The sequence below is a fragment of the Myxine glutinosa genome, chromosome 4 (assembly GCF_964187855.1).
Source record: "Myxine glutinosa chromosome 4, kmMyxGlut1.1, whole genome shotgun sequence".
Classification (NCBI taxonomy): Eukaryota; Metazoa; Chordata; class Myxini; order Myxiniformes; family Myxinidae; genus Myxine; species Myxine glutinosa.
The window spans coordinates 87,043,365-87,066,016 of NC_136264.1; the positions used below are offsets into that span (position 1 = coordinate 87,043,365).

Sequence of the window (22,652 nt, forward strand, 5' to 3'; positions counted from 1 at the left end):
ATTAATGGTTAATATAAACAAAAACAAAAAGATGAGGGAATTGTGGAAATGTAACTCATTGATTAGAACTGGTAACTCATTGATTGGAACTGGTAACGAGGAAGAACCAACGACTTGAAATGAATGTCAGGAATGTGCACGAAAGTAGTAATGACTTGTTCACCTGGTCACAGCCCCAGGCTAGAGCACTCTCCTATTGTAAGGCAAATATAACTCACAGCAGGAGGGGAGCGAGTTGGTGCCAGTAAGGCGAGCGGGATGACGGAGCAACCTTTCAGCGGAGAAGGGATTAACTCAAGCGTGCCGATATAAACCAGAACAGACTTTGATTCAGGAGCACTCGTCCTCAGAAGCCCTGCCCGACGGAATGAACGAATACCAACGAGAAGCAGCGCCAGGAGATCACCGGCGAACAAGAGGAACCAACGACTTCAATAACTAGATTCGTTATAGTGTTGTAGTACCTATTAGATTGAAACAAGTGAATTAGGAGTTAATAAAGTCTGGAACTTTGTAAACCTGTTTTCCGGTCATTGGTCTTGAGTCCCAAACCACGTCCCAAACCAGTCCCAAACCAAGTCCCAAACCAATAGTATTGTCGTAAAGAAACGATTTCACATTCAATCTTTCCTGTTGTTGTTGTTGATGTAACTAATCACCCCATCCAATCTCTCCATGTAAAAAAAACAAAAAACAGAGGATGCATCAGGGGATCAACAATTGAAAACAGGAAGGACCTGCCATTTTATGCTAATGTCAGAGACGATGATAGTGTGCATGTGCATTGATGCTGAAAACTAATATCCTGATAAGTTTCCACATCGGAACATAAACGGTCAGGTTCTCTGTGTAACAGATGTCAAAATTGAACGAAGATGTCATCACGATATACAGACGTGGCCAAAAATATTTGCACCATTGTGCTTTTTTCAAATAATGAACCATTTCTTCCAGAAAATTGTTGAAATTAAAAAATATATTTTGGTAGCCACATACAGTATGTATTTCTTTGGTTTGCAGTGGAACAAAACAAAAAAAGCTGAAACAATTACTAAATCTTAGCTTATTCCACACAGAAATCCTAAAATGGCCCGGACAATATTATTGGCACCTTCAGAAGTTGTTAGAAATAATTAGATTTCAAGCAAGTGATGTAGAAAAGAAAGAAAGCCAGAAAATTATCTGAGAAGGTCAGACACAAGATTGTAGCCAAGCATGGACAATCTCAAGGCTACAATTCCATCTCCAGAGACCTTGATATTCCTGTGTCCATTGTACGCAATGTTATCAGGAAGTTGAAGGCCCATGGCACTGTTGCCAACCTCCCTGGATGTGGCCACAAGAGAAAACTTGATCGAAGATTGCAGCGAAGGATTGTTCGAATGGTGGAGAAAGCCCCTCGATCAACTGCCAAACAGATTCAAGCTGACCATCAGACACAAGGTACGACAGTTTCAACTTGCACCATCTGTCACCAACTCAATGAAAGGGGGTTATATGGTAGGAGACCCAGGAGGACTCCACTGCTGAAAGAGACGTAAGAAAGCCCAACTGGAGTTTTCCAAAACACACCTGAACAAGCCAAAATCCTTCTGGGAGAATGTGCTGTGGACAGATGAGACCAAATTAGTGCTTTTTGGTAAAGCACATCATCTCTATGTTTACAGACAACAATGAAGCCTTCAAAAATGAAGCCTTCAAAGAAAAGAACACCTTCCCTATAGTCAAACATGGATGAGGTTCAGTGATGTTTTGGAGTTGCTGTGCTGCCTCTGGCACTGGGTGCCTTGAATGTGTGCATGGCATCATGAAATCAGGAGATTACCAAGGCATTTTGGAGCACAATGTTCAACCCAGTGTCAGAAAGCTGGGTCTCCGACGAAGGTCATGGGTCTTGTAGCAGGACAATGACCCCAAACACACATCAAAAAGCACCAGGAATGGTTCAAGACAAAACGCTGGACTGTTCTGAAGTGGCCAGCAATGAGTGCAGATCTAAATCTAATTGAACACCTGTGGGGAGATCTGAAAACAGCAGTTGGGAGAAGGCACCCTTCAGATCTGGGAGAACTGGAGCAGTTTGCACAAGAAGAGTGGGTCAAACTGCCAGTAGATAGGTGTAGGAACCTCATTCATGGCTATAGGAAGCGCTTGACTGCAGTTATTTTGTCCAAAGGCTGAATGAAATGAATGAATGATCGTTTTAAGGCCATTTTTCCCCACTAGAGCGGGGGTTAGCCTTGCGGGCCCCATGACAATCATGGTTCCCTGTTTGAGGCAATGTTTTTATGGCCGGATGCCCTTCCTGTCGCCAACCCTTTGTCGCTTCTTACGATGCACAGGGATACGGTGTACCTATTCTAAATCGGGGTACACACCGGGATCATTCATCCCAGCAAACTGGTACTCAATTTGCCGACCTCGGAAGGATGACAGGCTGAGTCAACCCCCCTGGTGTAAATTCAGCGATCGACCGGGATTCGAACTCAGGATCCTCGGATCCCAAGCCAGCACCCTAACCGCTAAGCCAACACCAGGACACCTTTGTGCAAAGGCTGAGCTACCAAATATTAAGTCGAGAATGTCAATAATTTTGTCAATGCCATTTATTTTTGTTTTCTGATTTAAAACGATATACAGTATTAAGTTCTGAATCAAAAACAAAGGTTCTGTAATATTAACAGTGAAATAAAGAATTGAGGAGACCAAATACTTTTGTCAATTTCAACTTATTTTTAGAGAAAATTGTGAGTTATTTGAAAAAAGTGCAATGGTGCCAATATTTTTGGCCACGACTATGTTCAATCTGAATTTATGCCGCATTTAAATGTATACAAAATGAATGAGGTAAGCCTTTCTGGTCATAGGCCTAGTCATAGGATGCATAAAACTCCCTTCAGGACAGATTTGAGGATTTACTTAAATATTTCATTAACTTTTCCCTTAATGAGGGCTCCTTAAGTTGAGGATGGCTGCATATTTAAAAAATCCTTAAGTTTTTTTTATCCTTAAAGTTAAGAGAGCCCCACCTCCACCACTCTGTTACCAGCTTTCTCCACCAATTAGAAACAATCTTTCATAACTTACCCGTGTATAATATATATATATTTTGTATACAAGATCGAGGCTCATGTAAGAGCTAACAATAATCACAAGAAAACATAAACGGACACATAAAACATATAACAACGGGAGCGGGAGACAAGATAGGGAGAGAGAGGTCATGATTGTTGATTTGACCTTTCAAACAAGAAAGGTCATGATTCATTGTGTAGGTTGACATCAGCTTAAACTAATTTACATACATGTATCGAGTCCCTATAAAATTTCAGGTCCCTGTAACAATGGATTGTGATTGAAAATATGAAGAGACAGAAATAAAGAAATATGGTGAAATAAGATATCTAGAATGAGAATACTTAGGAGGTGGACAAATAGAAGTAAACAGAATTCCTTATTTGTCACAATCGTGGCCTGGCGTTATTTATGGGTGAAGAAAAGATTTCCCTTAAGGAATTTTTTTCCCCTTAGCTAAGGATTTCCTTAAGGGCTGTGTATAAGCATCCCTTAGGAAATACTCGGCTATGGATTTCCTTAAGGTTAAGAGAATCCTTAGGAGCCGTTGATATGCCAGGCAACCAATCAGATTAGAGATAGGAATAACTGTCCGGAAGCACAACGGCAGCGAAGCGATCCACAAACTGGCTTCGTGAAGAGACAGAAGCACTAATAGAAGTCAAGTGTCCTGAAGGGGAAGATGACCGCCTTCCAATACTCCAGAGGAGAAGGCACCAACATCTAATCAATTTGTCCTTGTTCCAGACTCAACCGACCCACCAAATTTCTCCAAATCTGTCCATAACTTTTTGAGATATCCTGCTCACAGACAGACAGACAAGCAAATACGGAAGAAAACATAATCTCTGCCCACCCATGGTGACAGAGGTAAAAATTGCCGCTCCATTAAATGTGTACAAATGAATGAGGTCATAAGCCTTTAAGAGCCATACCTTTCATTCTTGAGTGTTTTTAGAACTAACAAGTCTGCTAAATATGCCAGAATATATCATTAAAGTATCAAATCTGGAGATTGCAAAATTGCTGAATTGTACTCCTTCTGCCTCTCAATTTCAGCAGACAGGCCAGCACAATAATGACTGAAGCAATTACAATGATTCTAATGGGAGGAAGTGATATTGTCTCTCAGGTATTGTACCCATACAATAAACCACCATTCGAGGGCATTTTTCCCCGCAGAACAGGGGTTGGCCTTTTTTGGGCACCGTGGTCCCCTTTTTTGAAGCAATGTTTTAAGGCCAGATGCTCTTACTGCCTCTAACCCTGTTAGTCGCCTCTTGTGACACACAGGGAATTACCAGTGAACTGGTACTCAATTTGTCGACCTCGGAAGGATGACAGGCTGAGTCAACCCCCCTGGCATTAATTCAGCGATCAACTGGGATTCGAACCCAGGATACTCAGATCCCAAGCCAGCACCCTAACCGCTAAGCCAACACCAGGCTATATTGTACCCATACAATAACAAAAATAATGAAAAGCAATTGGATGACATAAAAACAATACAACCACAATACACCACAAGTTATTTATTGAAGGTCATTTATGCATGCCCATTTAACTTCCTGCCACAATATGTCGGCAGTGGATTGAAAGGCCTCGTGGATTGTAAGGTACTATAAAATGCATAATTTACGAAGGAAAAGGGCCCAGAATAAACAGCATTACTTTATACTGTATTAAAAACAGAGGGAACAAACGCACATAGAGATGACTCAAAGCAAAAAACAGCTTCCTGTGTATCCTTTCTACCGTAACCACTTCCTATATATATATATATATATATATATATATATATACAATTTTAGTTTTATAGAAGTTACCCCTGCATGCAATAGCATTTAAATGCATCCACATAGACCTGCAGTGTCATCTGTATTTCTGATATCTATCTATAATTCCAGTAATCTCTGTGTGTGTGTGTGTGTCTGTGTGTCTGTGTGTCTGTGTGTTTGTTTGTCTGTGACCGCTGTTTCTCGACAACCACGGGTCCGATATACTTGAAACTTGCCAGGTATATTGCTGGGGACCTGAGGATGTGCCTTTTCAAGGTTTCATATTAATCGGACAAGTAGTTACCGAGCTATGGCGATTTCTTTACCAAACTCCGCAAGCCGTTCGCTTTGGACCAAACCATTTCATGTAAATAGAGGGGGGGGATTGTCACCGTACTCGCAAGCCGTTCGCTTTGGCTTTGCGAATGGACCAAACCATTTCATGTAAATAGAGGGGGGGGATTGTCACCGTACTCGCAAGCCGTTCGCTTTGGCTTTGCGAATGGACCAAACCATTTCATGTAAATAGAGGGGGGGGGATATAATTTTAGATATATATATAGTACGGGCATGCCCTAGTTCTTTTAATTCCAGGAATATAATACATGGACAAACTCAAGTACTTCAACACATGTTTTCCCCATGACAATTGAATGACAATTTACCACTTAATACAACACAACCATCCATAATAATTTCCCACCCCTCAATAAAAACAACAAAAACAAATCAGAAAAAAAACAATTAAAATAGAATTAAATCATGTCAGGATGGAATTCCAAAAATTTCAAGAGAAACACAGCTTGTAAAATTCCAGGTCTTTACAACAATGGATTGTGATTAAAAATATGAAGAGACAGGAATAAAGAAATATTGTGAAATAAGATATGTAAAATGAGAATAATTAGGAAGTGGACAAATAGAAGTAAACAAAATTCCTTACTTGTCATTCCATCCTACCTTGTTTGGTTGTTTTTATTGGAATTCCATCCCAACATCCTGGTTCATTTATTTAAATGTTTATTTTCTGACTTCTATACATCTTTTAAATATTTTCACGTGTTTGTGTGTTTATTTGTGTCTGTTTGTGTGTTTGTAAGTTACTCTCCAACAGGGCTAAACTGTAGCACAAAGAGGCCCCAAATCTTGGGTGTAGGTACTTCAGGATCTGGGCAAGGTTTAAGCTACTGCACATTGGCCTGCATTTCGGTATGGAGGCCACCAAAGGCCGCTAATAAAGTGTATTTGGGATGTGGGCTCAGGCAGTGCTGCTGCCGGCCCACAGGCAAAGGGTAACCACCATGAGGCCAATAACTCCATAGCTTTTCAATGTCCAACACGTCCTAGGAAAAGCTCACCTGGTCGGGCAGTGCACTGTACCGCCCTCCCTACACGCTCCCTCTGGGCCAGTGCCAGATAACCCCTCTAGATAGTAATAAAGTACAATTTTATATATACAGCTCATCCTACATTTGTTGGGGCATGTCCTAGAGACCTAGATGAATATATCTACTCAGTGTAATTTTTGATGCCAATTTATATAAACATTAGTGCTGCAAACTAACACGTGAAAGAGTAACGTGCATGAATGCCCGAGAGGAGTGGTTTTCTTTTTCTAGCCATGTTTTCTAGCCATGAGGAAGTCACAACCTCTACTTCCGGCCAGCAGGCAATGTTATGGAGATCCTCAGATGCAATTTTGTGAGATTATCAAAACAAATTTAGTAATGGCACATAAAAAAAGAAAAGGCACGGTCTGGGTACATTTCATTATGATGACCACATCTAAAATACAAAACAAGTGGCAGAATTGAAAAATCGAACACAATACAAGTGTAGTGACTTGTCAATTTTTTTCTTTACATTTGGCTAAAACATGTAATAAAGCAAATGAGTGAACACTATCAGCCAATCGGTGGCATCTTTCAGAGAGCCAACCAGTGTCGCAGACACTGTAAGGTGGGACTTAAAAGAGAGATCGTCATTACAACATGAGAGAAACTTGTGCGCTTTTCCTTCCAAGCATTTTCTCATTCACGAGGCACTCACCACATCAATATTATTTAATCGTGACTTTTTGTTCTACATCAAAACAATTGAGCGAAAGAGATTTTGCTTGTTTGGTGAACACCCACGATGAAAACGAACGAGTCTCCTTTTCCAAGCCACTTTCAAACCTTTCTTCGTCACTAACCAAATTTAGTGAAGGATTGAGATGAATTGCGAAAGATGATGGGAATAGAGCCTGTGATTGATGCTGTGAAGAGAAACAGGTTGAGATGGTTTGGTCATGTGTTGAGGAAGGATGAAAGTGACTGGTTGAGAAGAGTGATGGAAATGAATGTAGAATGAAGTAGAGGACGGGGAAGACCGAGAAAGACTTGGCTAAAGATGGTGGAAGAAGAAATGCGGGCAGGGGGGTTAACAAGGAGAGATGCAGAAAATAGGGCAAAATGGAGAAGATTGTCATGGGGACCGCAAGGCTAACGCCCGATTATTACAAAAAATAATGATCAAGAAACAATCCTGAGTTTCCAACTTATTACTAAATTGATAGCTCAGATGGATGCACATAATATGCACCCATAATATAAACCACGGTGCCAATGGAAAAAATATGGGATAAAAAGTTTCTCCAAACTGTCCCTATTTCTTGATTATTATTTTTTTGTATTAGTGACTGTCCCTATTCACCCATAAAACGGGGTGAATAGGGAAAGCCATAAAAATCCTATTTATTCCTATTTAACCCATATATGGGGTTAATAGGGACTATAAGTTGCTTTTTTTTAAAACAAGAGAACACTTTCAACCCAAATATCAACAAATCAGTATGGTTATCAATTTTCAGCGAAAAAAGTTTCCGAACTTTTTTCAGTTTGTGTCCCTATTCACCTTGCTGTCCCTATTCACCCCATTTTACGGTACGGTGTGTGTGGCTGTATGTGTGGTGCAGCATTCGTACCATTCCCAGGACCAATGCAGCACCACCATATATCCCTTACTATCATTGGATCTGTGTGGTGGGAGGTGAAAATTATTGATAGCAATTTTCCCAGGACGGATATTAAAAAGTATAGTTGTGTCTCCAATCCCAAGGTCACCATTCAGGATCCTACCTTGTTGAAAACCGGCAGCATGACATACAGCTTTTCTTCCTGCTCCCTTTGTGTGATAGGGCGAGGAGCATGACATAGCTCCAGGAAGAGCCTGCGCAGGTGCATGAGGCCCAGAGCATTGTCTTGGGGTGAGCCCTCATCTGTCCGCTGTCGTATGAAGCGTTTTACGACATTCATCTCGCTGCCTGCACAGATCCCACATCACAGCCACACAAGAGATTCAAAACAATCTGCAGATTATTCATAAAAGTTTAACTGACTGACCTTTTCTGCAAATAAAATAATAATTAAAACATAGCTGTTGTTTTTATTGCACTATGGTTATCAAAGATTGAAGTACCTATGTGGTACATGATTTCAGAATGCAAGACTGACCTTCATGGCAGTGAATGTGGCTTCATTGACTCATAATCTTTATTATAAAATCAAATAAAGTATTGACTGCATCATAATATGTGTGGAGCAAAGGAAGTGCACAAAGATGCTTCTGGCAAGGAGACTTGAAGAGAAAAAATAGGATTAAATAAAAACCCTATGAATGCAAAAAAGTGTATGAGAAGAGAATTGGGTGCTGTAAATCGCTCGATCTCTAGATTGGAACCTTCAAGAAGCAAACGTAGGGTGTAGAGCATGTCTATTCCAGTGAGGTGTAAAAGCCGAGGCAGAAAAAGACCAGGGGAAAGAGAAGGGAGATAAGCAATGTTATTAAAGATAAGCAGAAGGCATTCATCAAGTACAAAATACCAGAACTAGATCAGTCTAACTCACATCTGTACAGGAGTAAACAGAGGCAGAGTTAAGAAAATAACTCATCAAGCCAAAAGAGAGGATGAAAAGGTTATGGCAAACTAAATTAAACATAACAGCAAGACATTATTTAAGTATATAAGGGGTAATGAAAAGGTTAAGACCAATGTGGGCTCCTACAGAAATAGCAAAAGAGATTTGATGGATGATGGTGAGATGGCAGGACTATAAAATATAAAATTCCCTTTTTAAGGCCATTTTCCCTGCTAGAGAGGGGATTAGCCTTGTGAGCCCCATGACAATCATCATGGTTCCCTTTTTGAGGCAATGTTTTTATGGCAGGATGTCCTTCCTGACGCTATCCCTTGAGTCGTCTCTTACAGTCGGCTTTTGTGTGATAGAGGTTAGGCGGTTAGGGTGCCGGATCCTAGGATTGTGATAGGGGTTAGGCAGTTAAGGTGACGGATCCTAGCGGTTAGGGTGCCGGATCCTAGGATCCCAAGCCGGCACCCTAACCACTCAGCCAACACCAGGCTTAGATGGCAGGACTATTAAACATATATTAGCTATATTCCCATGCAACATACGCGGCCTAGTATTTTTGAACACGTTTATTCATATATTTCAGTGTAACCACAATTAACAATCTCGCTCTTCTCAGATACAGCACAAAATAAGTATAGCGGGCGGTGTAGAGGGCATGTGTAGCAGGCAGTGTAGAGGGTGGTAAAGAGGGAATGTAGCAGGCAGTGCTTAGAGCGTGGTATAGAGGGCATGTAGCAGGCAGTGTAGTGCATATATATATATATATATATACAGTACACAGGGCTTATAAAAAGTCTACACCCCCTTTCAAAATTTCACCTTTTGTTGCCGTATAGAATGGAATTAAATTGCATTAATTCAGACTTTATCCACCTTTATTTACACATCGTAACCCACAACTTCCAGGTGAAAAACAAATTCTACAAATTTCAGAAAATTAATTGATTCTTTGTTTTGCCCATTCTTCTGTACAAAACTGTTCAAACTCAGTCAGGTTGCATGGGGAGCGTTGATGGACAGCAATCTTCAAGTCATGCCACAGATTTTCGATTGGATTGAGTTTGGGGCTCTGACGGGGCCACTCAAGGACATTGATCTTTTTGTTCCTCAGCCACTCCAGTGTAGCTTTGGCTGTGTGCTTCGGGTCATTGTCATGCTGAAAGGTGACCTTGCGTCCCAATTTCAGATTTCTTGCAGAGGGCAGCGGGTTTTCCTCTTGGATTTTTCTGTATTTTGCTCCATCCATTTTCCCTTCTATCATGACAAGTGCCTCAGTCCCTGCTGATGGGAAACATCCTGATAACATGATGCTGCCACCACCATGCTTCACAGTATGGATGGTGTTCTTTTGGTGATGTGCTGTGTTGGGTTTCCGCCAAACCTACCCTTTTGCATTTAGGCCAAAAAGTTCCATCTCAATTTCGTCAAGTCCACAAAACGTTTTGACACATGGCTACAGAATCTCCAGAGTTGCTTTTTGCATACCTCAAATGGGACTCAAGGGGGGCTTTTATAGTAATGGGCTCCTTGCCACCCTACCATACAGGTCAGACTCATGGCATGCTTGGGATATTGTTGTCACATGCACAGTGACCAGTCTTTGACATAAAGCTCTGTAGCTCTTTCAAAGTTGCTATTGGCCTTTTTATTTGGTGGCCTCTCTAATCAGTTTCCTCCCTACTCGATCATCCAGTTTGGAGGGATGGCCTGATCTAGGCATGATCTTGATGGTACCATACGCCTTCCACTTTTTAATGATTGTCTTGACTGAATGAATGCATGAATGAATGATCGTTTTAAGGCCATTTTCCCCGCTAGAGCGGGGGTTAGTCTTGCGGGCCCCATGACAATCATGGTTCCCTGTTTGAGGCAATGTTTTTATGGCCGGATGCCCTTCCTGACGCCAACCCTTAGTCGCCTCTTACGATGCGCAGGGATACGGTGTACCTATTCTAAACCGGGGTACACACCGTGATCATTCATCCCAGCAAGCTGGTACTCAATTTGCCGACCTCGGAAGGATGACAGGCTGAGTCAACCCCCCTGGCGTTAATTCAGCGATCGACCGGGATTCGACTGTGCTCCGATAAATATTCAAGGCCTTTGAAATATTTTTATACCCATCCCCTGATCTGTGCCTTTCCACAACTTTATACCGGAGATCCTTTGAAAGCTCCTTGGTGCTCATGGTTGAGTCTTTTGCTGTGAAATGCACTACCCAGCAGAGGAAACCTACGGGAACAGCTCATGCTATTCTGAAATAGTTGCCAAAGAGAGGGTATAGCATTGAGAAACTCGGGTGATCCCAAAACTCGGCCTCGCAAGACTACGCTATGAGGATTAGAAAGGTGATTGCGAGCGGATCTGATGAAGATGTGTTTAAGATCATGAAAGATAAAGACAAAATAAGTGCAGAAGAATTTTTCATGACTGAAAGGAGACTGACAGGACAAAGTGCCACTGTTTAAAAGTAAAGAGGAGGAGAGTTAGGATGGAAGTAAGTCAGGGATCTTTCACTCAGAGAGTAGTGAAAGCATGGATTAATCTCACTGCAAAGGTAGTGACAGTAGAAACAGTAGATAGTTTTATAAATTAGTTTGAGCGTACGTGACTGTGGTGCCCTTCCTGCTAGAGCAGGTTCGTCAGTAGACCAGTTCCAAGATGGAGGCTCCCTTAGAAGCATGCACCAAGGAGGAGCAACGTTCTGTCATCTGTTTCTTGGGAAGTGAGGGTGTGAATCCCAGTGAAGTCCATCGCAGAATGAAGATGCAATATGGTGACGCATGTTTATCGCTGCAGAAGGTGTACGACTGGGACAGGAAGTTTAAAAGTGGAGTGTCCAGTGTGGCAGACGCTGATTGCTCGGGCCGGCCTCACACACCCCCATCAAGTCAACACACCAGAAATGGTTGCAGGAGTTGAGCGCGTGCTAAGGGAAAACCGTCACATTAAGCTAGAAGAAGTGGTCTCTGAATTGAACATGAGCCATGGTTCAGCCCACCACATCATTCACAATGTGCTGGGGTTTCGCAAAGTGTCTGCAAGGTGGGTGCCTCGACAACTCACACCCAAACTGAAAGAACAGCGAGTGGACGAATGTGAAGAACTTCTGCGACATTATGAAACAGAAGGCGACCCTTTCTTACAGCGCATAGTGACTGGGGATCAAAGCTGGGTCCACTACTTTAAGCCAGAAAGAAACAAAGATGGCAAGCAAAGAGTGGCGCCATTCAACTTCATCTAAGCCCAAAAAATTCCGCACACAGCCGTCCGCTGGAAAAATGATGCTGACGCTGTGCTGGCATAGCCGAGGCCCACTTGTAGAGCATTACATGCCCAGAGGGACCACAGTCACCAGTGCATCAGTCTGTGACCTCCTTAAAATTCATCTGAAACCAGCAATCAGATCAAAACTTCATGGACTACTCACTTCCGGTGTTTTGCTGCAGCATGAAAATGCTCGGCCCCATACTGCCCGCGCTACAGCTGCAACAATCGAGGACCTGCATTTTGAGTGTCTTCCTCATCCACCCTACTCGCCAGACCTCGCCCCTTCAGATTACCACATATTTGGGCTACTTAAAGAGGCGCTTGGTGGAACCACGAGGGGAGAGAGAGGAGGGGGATATTTTTACTAGCTTTTCCCATCACTTGGGATGGATACGCTTCCTAGTCTATATATAATGAAGCAAGTGTATGTACAGTCACGTGAAAAAGTAAGTACACCCCATGTAAAGTTTTGACTTTTTGAACATATTTCAACATACAGCTATTTGATCTTCATTTCAACAATATTGATAGATAAAGGTGATATAATATAACAAATATCATGAAACATTTACATTTTGTAGTCCATTGTATAATTTAAATAAACATAAATGCAAATTTCGCATGTGGAAAAAGTAAGTACACCCTTGGCTCTAATAGGTGGTATTGCCCCCTTTGGCAGAAACAACCTCAAGTAGGCGTTTCTTATAACTGCCGACCAGTCTCTGACATCGACTGGGAGAAATTTTTGCCCACTCCTCCATGCAGAATTCTTTCAGCTGTGCGATGTTTGAGGGGTTTCTAGCATGCACATGAATATGAATGAATGATCGTTTTAAGGCCATTTTCCCCGCTAGAGCGGGGGTTAGCCTTGCAGGCCCCATGACAATCATGGTTCCCTGTTTGAGGCAATGTTTTTATGGCCGGATGCCCTTCCTGACGCTAACCCTTGGTCGCCTCTTACGATGCGCAGGGATACGGTGTACCTATTCTAAGCCGGGGTACACACCGGATGCACAGCTCGTTTCAAATCCCCCCACAACATCTCGATGGGATTTAGATCCGGGCTTTGACTTGACCATTCCAGAACCCTCCATTTCTTTCTTTTCAGCCATTCCTTGGTGGATTTACTGGTATGTTTAGGGGTCATTGTCATGTTGCAAGGTCCACCTTCGGTTGAGCTTCAACTTTCCGACAGATGGCCTCACATTATCCTCAAGCACCCTCTGGTACAATGAAGAATTAATACTGGATTCGATGATGGTGAGCTGCCCAGGCCCTGATGCAGCAAAGCTGCCACAAACCAAAATATTTCCACCACCGTGCTTTACAGTTGGTATCAGGTTCTTGTGGTCAAATGCTGTCTTCGGTTTTTGCCAAACATGTCTTCTCGTACTGTGGCCAAATAGCTCTACCTTTGACTCATCTGTCCAGAGCACATTGTTCCAGAAGTGCTGGTCTTTGCCGAGGTGTTCATTGGCAAACTTTAGTCTTGCCCTGATGTTCTTTCTCGACAGCAAAGGTTTCCTCCTGGCACACCTCCCATGTAGATCAAATTTGTGCAGCCTCTTTCTAAGGGTAGACTCCTGCACTTTGACATCAACAGTGGCAAGAGCTACCTGTCGGTCCCGTGATGACATTCTGGGGTTCTTCGGGACGTCTTTCAGCAGCTTTCAGTCTGCTCTCGGGCTGAACTTGCTGGGGCGGCCTGGCCTGAACAAGTTGGCAGTTGTTTGGAATCTTCTCCACTTGTAGATGATCTTCCGGACAGTCGAATGATTGATTTCAAATTGTTTGGAGATCTTTTTAAATCCCTTCTCAGACTCGTAGGCATCTACAACCTTCTTTCTGAAGGCCTCAGATAGCTCTTTTTATCGAGGCATGGTGACGCCGCACACTTTAACAACAAAGAGCAAACCAAAGTAAATGTCTGAGGTTTAAATAACACAGGTTCCTCCAAGATCCTCTCTAATGATGTTCTAATCATTTGCACCTGAGCTGGTGCACCTGATTCTAATTTTATGTATTTGAAGTAGTGATAAATGTAGGGGTGTACTTACTTTTTCCACATGCGAAATTTGCATTTATGTTTATTTTAATTATACAATGGACTACAAAATGTAAATGTTTCATGATATTTGTTATAGTATATCACCTTTATCTATCAATATTGTTGAAATGAAGATCAAATAACTGTATGTTGAAATATATTGAAAAAGTCAAAACTTTACATGGGGTGTACTTACTTTTTCACGTGACTGTATATACACATAAGCAGTGCACGTCTTCACTTCATATACGTAAGCCGGGTTATTTTTTTATCTCCGAAAGCGTTCGAGGCAGCGGTTTGTTGCCTTTCCACCGCCAAAATAAAGGGTTGCGTTAGAAGAATGTCTTGTGCGCTTGGTACATGATCACCCATATGGTGGGTACTCTGCTATGGTATTAATAATAATCATCGAGATAATAACATGACTACCCTGGCGGATCCCGTCCGGAGCTGGTGCATCTAGTGATGAAAAATTTCAGTGACACAATGCCATGTTCTATCACCTAGTAGTAGACTTGTTTGCAGAATATGGCATTGACTCCACATATCAGTTCATTGGTCACCACAGCCTCTTGCTAGTACTACAACGTATCAACTTTGAGATTAATGAAACCTTCACATCAGTGCCTTTGCACTCAGCCCTCATGGAGGAATGGTAACAATACAAAACACCACCAAATGGTATGTATCATGTTGTGGAATCAACAACAATTTTGTATCACTGACATAATTATTACACTGAAAGTGATTCAACCTTTCAGAAAATAAATTAATCCCAATACTCATATGAATTAAAATTTCTGCACATGAAGTTTCAATTACAATAAAAGTCATTCATACTCAGCTGATGTCCAATGAGCCTCAAACTGCAACTGATGCAGTTGAGATGGAACAGGCCTCAAGATGCATGCACTGCCCACAAACAGCAGACTCCTCTGACATGTTCTCATTCAAAGTGTGATCTCCACACTGCAAGTCAGAGGTGAACACAACGTGGTTATAACACTATAACAGTATAACAGGTAATTGCAAGCAATGTGCACAATCAATTACCGAAAGCCGATTTTGGCGTTCAGCAGTTTTAAATAATTAGTCTGGAAAAATAGATTATATACCATAAAGCTGACTTCCATTATAACTACAGGCACAATTCTCATTTTGAGTTCACAGCCACAGAACGTTGCCTAGATTTCACAATAAGAGAAAATAAAAAAAGATGGATGCTGATACAACAAATGGATATGCCAAATAACAACAAAAATGTTTTGCAAAGTAAATATAACAAGAAAAAGCAATCAGAGCTTGCAGACCCTCGCCAGGACGTGTTTTTAGTGATTTTTAAGGCTTTTGTGTGAAAACAAACATGGCGGCCCCCACGTGACCGATGACGTCATCATTTTTTTTTCTCCACCAATTTATCCATAGAGGACACTGAAGAAATTTCATCATGATTGGATGAAGTTTTTACTTGTCGAATTATGACGTCATAATGGAGGAACCTATGACATCATCATTAACATATGTTGTTCTCTATGGAGAGTTCTTTACAATGAGCTATGTCTCAATTTTGTCTATGCAGCGCTTTCGGAGATCTAGAGGTGCAAAGTCTTTCGGTTTTTCCACGATGGCGCCCATACCACGTGACACATGACGTCATAATTATCATTAAAACTTCGGCAGGAGGTGGTGCACCTATGGTGAAAATTTTCCTGTCAAACAGACCAATGGTTGCAGAAAAAGGCAAATCTATTATGTGCAGACAAACAAACAAACAAACAAGAAGACGTCATGCAGAGCACGATAATTGCAAAATCCCCCCCACCCCCCCCTCCCCCCCCCCCTCCCCACCACCACTCTCTTTCAGACAAGCACCGTTTGTTCAGCCTCGTTCCCAGATGTCTCCGACGGACACTCCATTTTATCTTTTGGCCCAGATGAAACCTTATCGTAAGGTTCCTTGGTGTCACTCCCTTTACTACCGTCTCCCAGACCTTTTCTCCAATATCTCTATGGAACCCAAATCCACATCACCTTCCTTCTCCTTCTCTTCAGAGCGCTTCCTACCCATAGCACGAGTCACTGCACAGGATGGAAAGATACCCGGAATCTCGTGCTCTAACTGTGCTGTTATTTTCCATGCTGGGCTTTTCAACCAACATTGGATTATCAGAAACTCGACCACCGGCCAAATCATTCCCGATAATAAAAGAGATTCCCTCCACAGGAAGAGTGGCTTGTAAACCTACGGTGACCGGTCCTGACACCAACTCAGACTTTAAATGGATCACATGAAGAGGAGCTTTAACGAAGCCACCAACCCACTGTAAGAGGACACTAACCCCAGTTGCAGTTTTTTCAGACAATGGCAAAATGTCCTTGAGCATCAAAGATTGATGTGCTCCCGTGTCCTTCAATACCCTAACAGGTCTCTGGTTAGTTATGTCCCCATCCAGTGACACAAACCCCTCAGAAATGAAAGGTTTGTAACCCTCTTGGACAAGGTAATTCTCTGATGCAGTAAGTTTGGCACGGGGACATTCACAAGTCACTGTCCTCCAAGGACGATTCCTCACACTTGCCAACACATTCGGAGTTGCACTAGCTCAGCGTTTCTCAACCGGGGGCCCGTGGCCCCCTCTGGGGGGCCACGAGCGGACGCCAAAAAACTGCGATTCAGAATGCAGAAGCTTGTAATGTACAATTAAGGTGACGAGTCTCCGGTCATAGTGTCAAAGTAAAAAGGGTAGATGAGTTTAACCTTCTCTAAAAAAGGGTAGATGAGTTTCTCTCTATCTCTTTCTGCTTCTTTACATCTCTACTTCCTTTCTTCTCCTTCCCTCCAGAGCACTTTTCTAAACCTAATTTTCAACCTTACTGTATTACCGTTACAAAAGTAATTAATTTGTATTTGCAATTTTTTTCTCAGATGTCGAAGGCTCGAAAATGGAATGACAGCTATGTCAAGTTTGGATTCACGAATGTCAGTCGAGATGGCGTGGACTGCGCGCAATGTCTGCACTGCTCGGTCGTGATGTCAAATGCGTCACTACGTCCTTCCAAACTTTCAAACCATCGCGACAAGATGCATCCCGGAAGGAAGGAAGATAATATCGACGCTCTGTCTGCGAAACGATCACGATATGACCGTGAAGCGACACTTCCCAAATTTGGATTCCGGCCAGAAGAAAAACCTGCTCTTCAATCCAGCTACGAAGTGGCATACCGAATTGCGAAGTGCAAGAAGCCGCACACTATTGCTGAGGACCTTATCAAGCCATGTACAGAGAAAATGGTGGAATTGATGATCGGACCAGAGGCGAAAAAGAAGATCCAGCAAGTTTCGCTCTCTAATGACACGATCCGACGACGGATTGACGACATGGCTGCTGATGTGTGCCGTCAAGTTTGCTCCGAAATCAAACAAAGCACGCTCCAGGCTAGCCTTCAATTAGACGAGTCTACCGACACCGCCCTGGAGAGCCAGTTGATCGCCTTTGCTCGCTACGAGAGAAAGGGAAAGATGAAGGAAGAGTTCTTGTTCTGCAATACCCTACCAACCACAACGACAGCGGCAGATATCAAAGCTATTGTGGACTCTTTTTTTGAAGCTAACGGACTCGGTTGGCAGAATTTCAAGCACATTTGTACTGATGGTGCCCCAGCGATGGTCGGCGTCAGAGGAGGGTTCGTCACGCTTGTGAAGAACGAATGGCCCCATGTGACGTCCTCCCACTTTTCGCTACACCGATACGCTCTTGCGTCAAAGACTCTTCCGCCTCGTTTGCTGGAAGTCATGGACGTCGCGGTCAAAGTGATCAACTTCATTCGTGCGAAGGCCAAAAATCATCGGCTCTTCCAACTACTGGCCAACGAAATGGGAGCGGAACATGTTGGACTTCTGTTCCACACCAAAGTCCGTTGGCTATCGAGGGGGAAATGCCTCTCTGAGGTGGAAATCTTCCTGCGAGACAACGAAAACAACCTCCATGTCCACTTCGACAATGAAGAGTTCGTCATGATGCTCGCCTACCTGGCCGATATATTCGGCCAACTCAACGAAATGAACCAGTCCTTGCAAGACCGTGATGTGACAGTCAGTGACGTTCAAGACAAGCTTGCCGGACTGTCTGCTAGAATGGAAGTCTGGCAGGCACGAATCAAGGCCGGGTCCACTGCCTCGTTTCCTTTCTTGGACGAGCACCTGCAGACGCAGAGGATTGAGCTTCCCGTCGGCATCAAAGATTGCATCACTAGACATCTCGACAATCTCTCCGCTGAGTTCAAATCGTATTTCGACGATGCACCGTTGGATGTTCCGTGGCACAAAGACCCGTTCAACGCCAAAATTGAACCTACTGAAGACGAAGCAGAGGAGCTGGCAGAGTTGAAGGTTTCAAAAGCAATGAAGCTGGTCTTCAGTAACAAAGAAGACCTCTCCACCTTCTGGTTGTCTGTTCAGGATGCGTATCCACTACTCAGCAAGAAGGCATCCGTAATGCTCATTCAATTCGCCACAACATATCTTTGCGAATCTGGATTTTCTGACCTTGCGACCATTAAAACGAAGTCCAGAAACCGTCTTGACGTTGGGAACGATATTCGCCTTGCTGTGTCCAAGACGGAGCCGGACATAAGAGGCCTCGTCAGACAAGCCCAACAGCAAGTGTCTCATTGATTGTATTGCTTAGAAAAATGTTTACTTTGATTTATCTTTTAAGACTGAGTAAATAAATTTCATAAAACGAAATCTGCATCTTTTATTGAAGGGCAGGGGGCCACGAATGTTAAGCGACTCGGTAGGGGGGCCATGGGCCATCAAAGGTTGAGAAACGCTGCACTAGCCTGACGCCGATCCTGATTTCTCCTTTTCAGGGCGTAACATTGGGACATCAAATGCCCAGGTTTCTTGCAAAAAGTGCAAGTAGGCCCGGAGGAAAATCCCGTGGAAGGCCCCCTGGAAGGTATGTCTGCCTTGGACAATCAGTCTTTTGATCACTAAAATTTGAGGTACCAGATTTTGCTCGATATTCCTCTCTGGGCCGCTTCCATGAGAATTTACTCTCCAAATGTGATTTAATGTAACTCCCCTGGCTAACTCTAGGTGGGAAATTAGGTTTGTGAGACCCCATCCTCTGTGGGTCAAGGCATAGTCATCTGCCACTGTTGCTGCCTCATACAACTCAGGTACTTTTCTTTCATGCAAATGAACTTTAATATCCGCGTGGACACATTGTTTAAATTCTTCCACCAAAATCAATGGTCGTAAACAGTTAAAGTCTTCCCCAATCTCTTTCGAGTCACACCACCTGTCAAACATAGTTTCCTTCTCTCTGGCAAACTCCACAAGGGTCTCATTCTTCCTGGCAATCTTCTGCTTCCTGAAATTCCTATATTTTTGTCCGTAAGCTTCGGGACCAACTCATAGGCTTTGAGAAAGGCGTTCTTAACTGTCTCATAATCTGCACATTGGTAAATCGGTAAAGCCGAATAGATATCTTGAACTTTACCCACCAGAACACTTTGTATTAACATAGTCCACGACTCCACAGGCCATTTTAACATCTGAGCCACCTTTTCAAAGTGGAAAAAGAACTTGCCTACCTCCTTTTCATTGAAGGGTGGAACCAGCCTTGCATGCCTACCAATATCCCAAGAGTTCTGACTTGTTGTCGAAATATCCAGCACGGATAAGATTTCTCTCCGTTCTCCCAGTAATGCAAGCTCCTCGAGTTTAATTTCCCTCTGATACTCCATGTCCCGTTCCTTTAAGTCCCTTTCAGCTTTCCTTTCCTCTACTCTTCTTTCCTCGAGTTTTCATTCCTTTTCTGCTCTGTTCTCGTCTCGTTCCTTTTCTGCTTTTTTTTTTCTCTCGTTTCTGCCTCCTCTCTTCCAATTCCAACTCTTTTAATCTTTCCTGGCTTGCAGTTGCATCTCCATTTTCCGGAGCTCCATATTTCCGTTTTCGTCTAGTAACCAATCCAATGCTACCTCTTCCCATTTTCTCTGTCCCACTAAATATTCTACCACCAACGTCTGAATCTCTGTCTTCTTCATATTGACTCAGACCTCCAAGTTACAGTATTTGGCCAACGTCCTAAGTTCCGATTTTTTTAACGCCTGGAACTGTGCCTCATTCAGGGACGTCACAAGCAAGGAAGCAACAAGCACCATTTTTCAAGTCTTTGGTATAACTCCAAACTACCGACCTTCCAGGCTCAGAGCAGATGCTCCAACCATTCGATCACCGAGTCTGGTTAAACAGCAATCACTGAATCAATCACTATATGACAGCAATTACTGATGGCAGCAGTGGAGCAGGATGACATATCCCCATTCAACTCCCAATTATACTATGTGGAATGAAACCTCATGCAGTTACTAAATGTGGTTTGCCATGAACATGTAGCTTCAGATTTCTTCATACCCGATCTGTTGAATAGGATGATTATTATCGATATTATTCATGCCAAAAGTTGTTGAAGCAGATCACGAACCAAGCATTTCCTAGCTGAGCATTACCCCCTGGACTCCAGTTCAGAGTGCTGCTGAAGCATTCGTGGTCCAGGGCAATAATTTAGAAGTTTGGGAAGAGTAATAGCACACAATGGCCTACCATTTTCAGAAAGGAATTGCGGAATCTGTAATGTACACAATTGAATGCCAGCAGGTGAGCAAACCAGATAAATGCCCCCCTTTGAAGGAGCGACGTCTTGCATGTGAAGCACCAGCATGACAATTTATAGTTGGTTGGGAATTGAAGCCATACTTGTCAGAGTTTGGGAAAATATGCTACCCACTCAGCCCATCTATTGTCAGCACATTGGTTTTATATGGTATAAAGCAAAATTTATAGGGGATTACACACCAGTTTTTCATGTTTATTTAACTAGAAGCATCACTGCAGAAATGATAGCCTGAGTTTAGATGTTTTTTGTTTGTTTGGATTTTTCCCTCCAGATGCATCTCACTGGATAAATTTATTTGTAATATTTTGGTAATTCTCAGAAAAGGGCTTCATGATGAAACAATGGATGTATTGTCAATAAATTAGAAAATCACAGTGAGCATCATTGTACAACAAAATTGATGCATTTGGAGTACGCCATGAGAGAAGCCGCAGCACAACTGTCTATCCGAATTTCACTACAAACACCTCACATGAGGGTCATCCGAAAGGTTCTGTCATACAAATTTATACTGTATCATAGAATCATTGCCAACCTATATCCATGCCACATATCATCATTCTATATACATGACTCGCCATCCTCTTCAAAGCACTTCACCCAGCGGTCAACCAATTCCATCTCAGAAGCCTTCTGCCTTCCTGTTGAAGTACCCTTCACACAGTGGATGTACCTACGTTACACTCTTAATGTCTTCCCCTAATTTTGATTGAGTTATTCTACTTTTCTAATTTAAATTTCTCAGTCGACAGTCGCCAATTATTTTTACCGCTGCCACTGAAGATAGGTTATGTTTTTACCCCTGTCTGTCTGTGAACAGGATATCTCAAAGATTTACGGACAGATTCAAACATAACTTGATGGACAGGTTGTGTGTGTGACAAGAACTAAATGATTCGATTTTGGTGAATATGTGGATCTGGATACTAGAATTTTTAAGTGACTCTTCACCATTGAGTTATAGGGCCGAAAATGATATATAGCACGATATCTCAAAAAGTTATGGACGGATTATGACAAAACTAGGTGGATGAGTTGGTTCGGTGACAAGAACAAGACGATTAGATTTTGGTTCAGGTCCGAATCCAGATTCGACCTCTCAGAGGGATACAAAACATAAACTGTGTTTAGTGGCGTTGTAGTTTTATTCTGTATAAATGACAATTTTCTGCATCAAAATTTATCTTCATAGTGTTGATTCCCAATAGCTTCAATCACGTGTTCACCACATTTAGTATATGGGCTGAAAATCCAGATGGCAACGCAAGTGTGGGAACAAAAGAGGTGGAAATTTCTTGTCAAAGAAAACATCAAACCTGTTTGAAATTTACAAACCATTGTCTGGCTGCAAAGTATGATTATTGCCTGTCAAGGGCATCTCTATTAAAGAGTACTTTGGGGTCAAAGGTCAGATGAACAAAGCTGTTCAGAGGGATGGACTTCACTGACTACATAGACATCTATATTATAATAGGCTACGGTGATTCTGTCTGTCTGTCTGTCCGGGGGTGTGGCTTACTCCGTTTACAGAGTAGCTCCACCCATTCTTGGAGAGGCTTCATATAAACAAATATCCACCATTTTATTAACTCGAATAGCTTTGAGGCCTGTTTAGTTAGGCCCGTGCTGTCTTTCTCTCTCTCACAGGTTTATTTCAACTCAAATTCGATATATCATTTCATTTTTAACAGTCGTTAACATAGTTTTAGACTCGGTTGAAAAAAAACCGGAAGAAAATCCCATGAAAGTTTCCGTTTATAGAACGAAATGAAATCTCAAAGGCCTGTAAAATAAAGCCCATTCATCGAGTCACCCTCACGATTTTATCTAGAATTCACCATCTGATTTGATTTTTATCGATGGTTTTAGACTCGGTGTCAGAAAT

At 42.5% G+C, this 22,652-nt stretch overlaps 2 protein-coding genes across 2 annotated transcripts in view; one reads left to right on the plus strand and one right to left on the minus strand.

The window, feature by feature from the left end:
- The window catches only part of WDFY3 (WD repeat and FYVE domain containing 3), a 303,904-nt gene that overhangs the window by 256,960 nt on the left and 24,292 nt on the right, over window positions 1-22,652 (minus strand). The window contains exons 2-3 of the mRNA XM_078775265.1: window positions 14,922-15,050; window positions 7,973-8,157 (exon numbers count right to left, since the gene is read on the minus strand). Coding sequence (XP_078631391.1) covers window positions 7,973-8,149 — 177 coding nt within the window. The 5' untranslated portion in view covers window positions 8,150-8,157; window positions 14,922-15,050. The remainder of the gene's footprint in view (window positions 1-7,972; window positions 8,158-14,921; window positions 15,051-22,652) is intronic.
- LOC137425919 (protein FAM200C-like) lies at window positions 17,008-18,756 on the plus strand. Its single transcript, XM_068114641.2, has one exon. The coding sequence runs from the start codon at window positions 17,008-17,010 to the stop codon at window positions 18,754-18,756; it is 1,749 nt and encodes a 582-aa protein (XP_067970742.2).

Coding starts and splice junctions, on each gene's coding strand:
- LOC137425919 (XM_068114641.2), top strand. CDS start 17,008: ATGTCGAAGGCTCGAAAATGGAATGACAGCTATGTCAAGTTTGGATTC.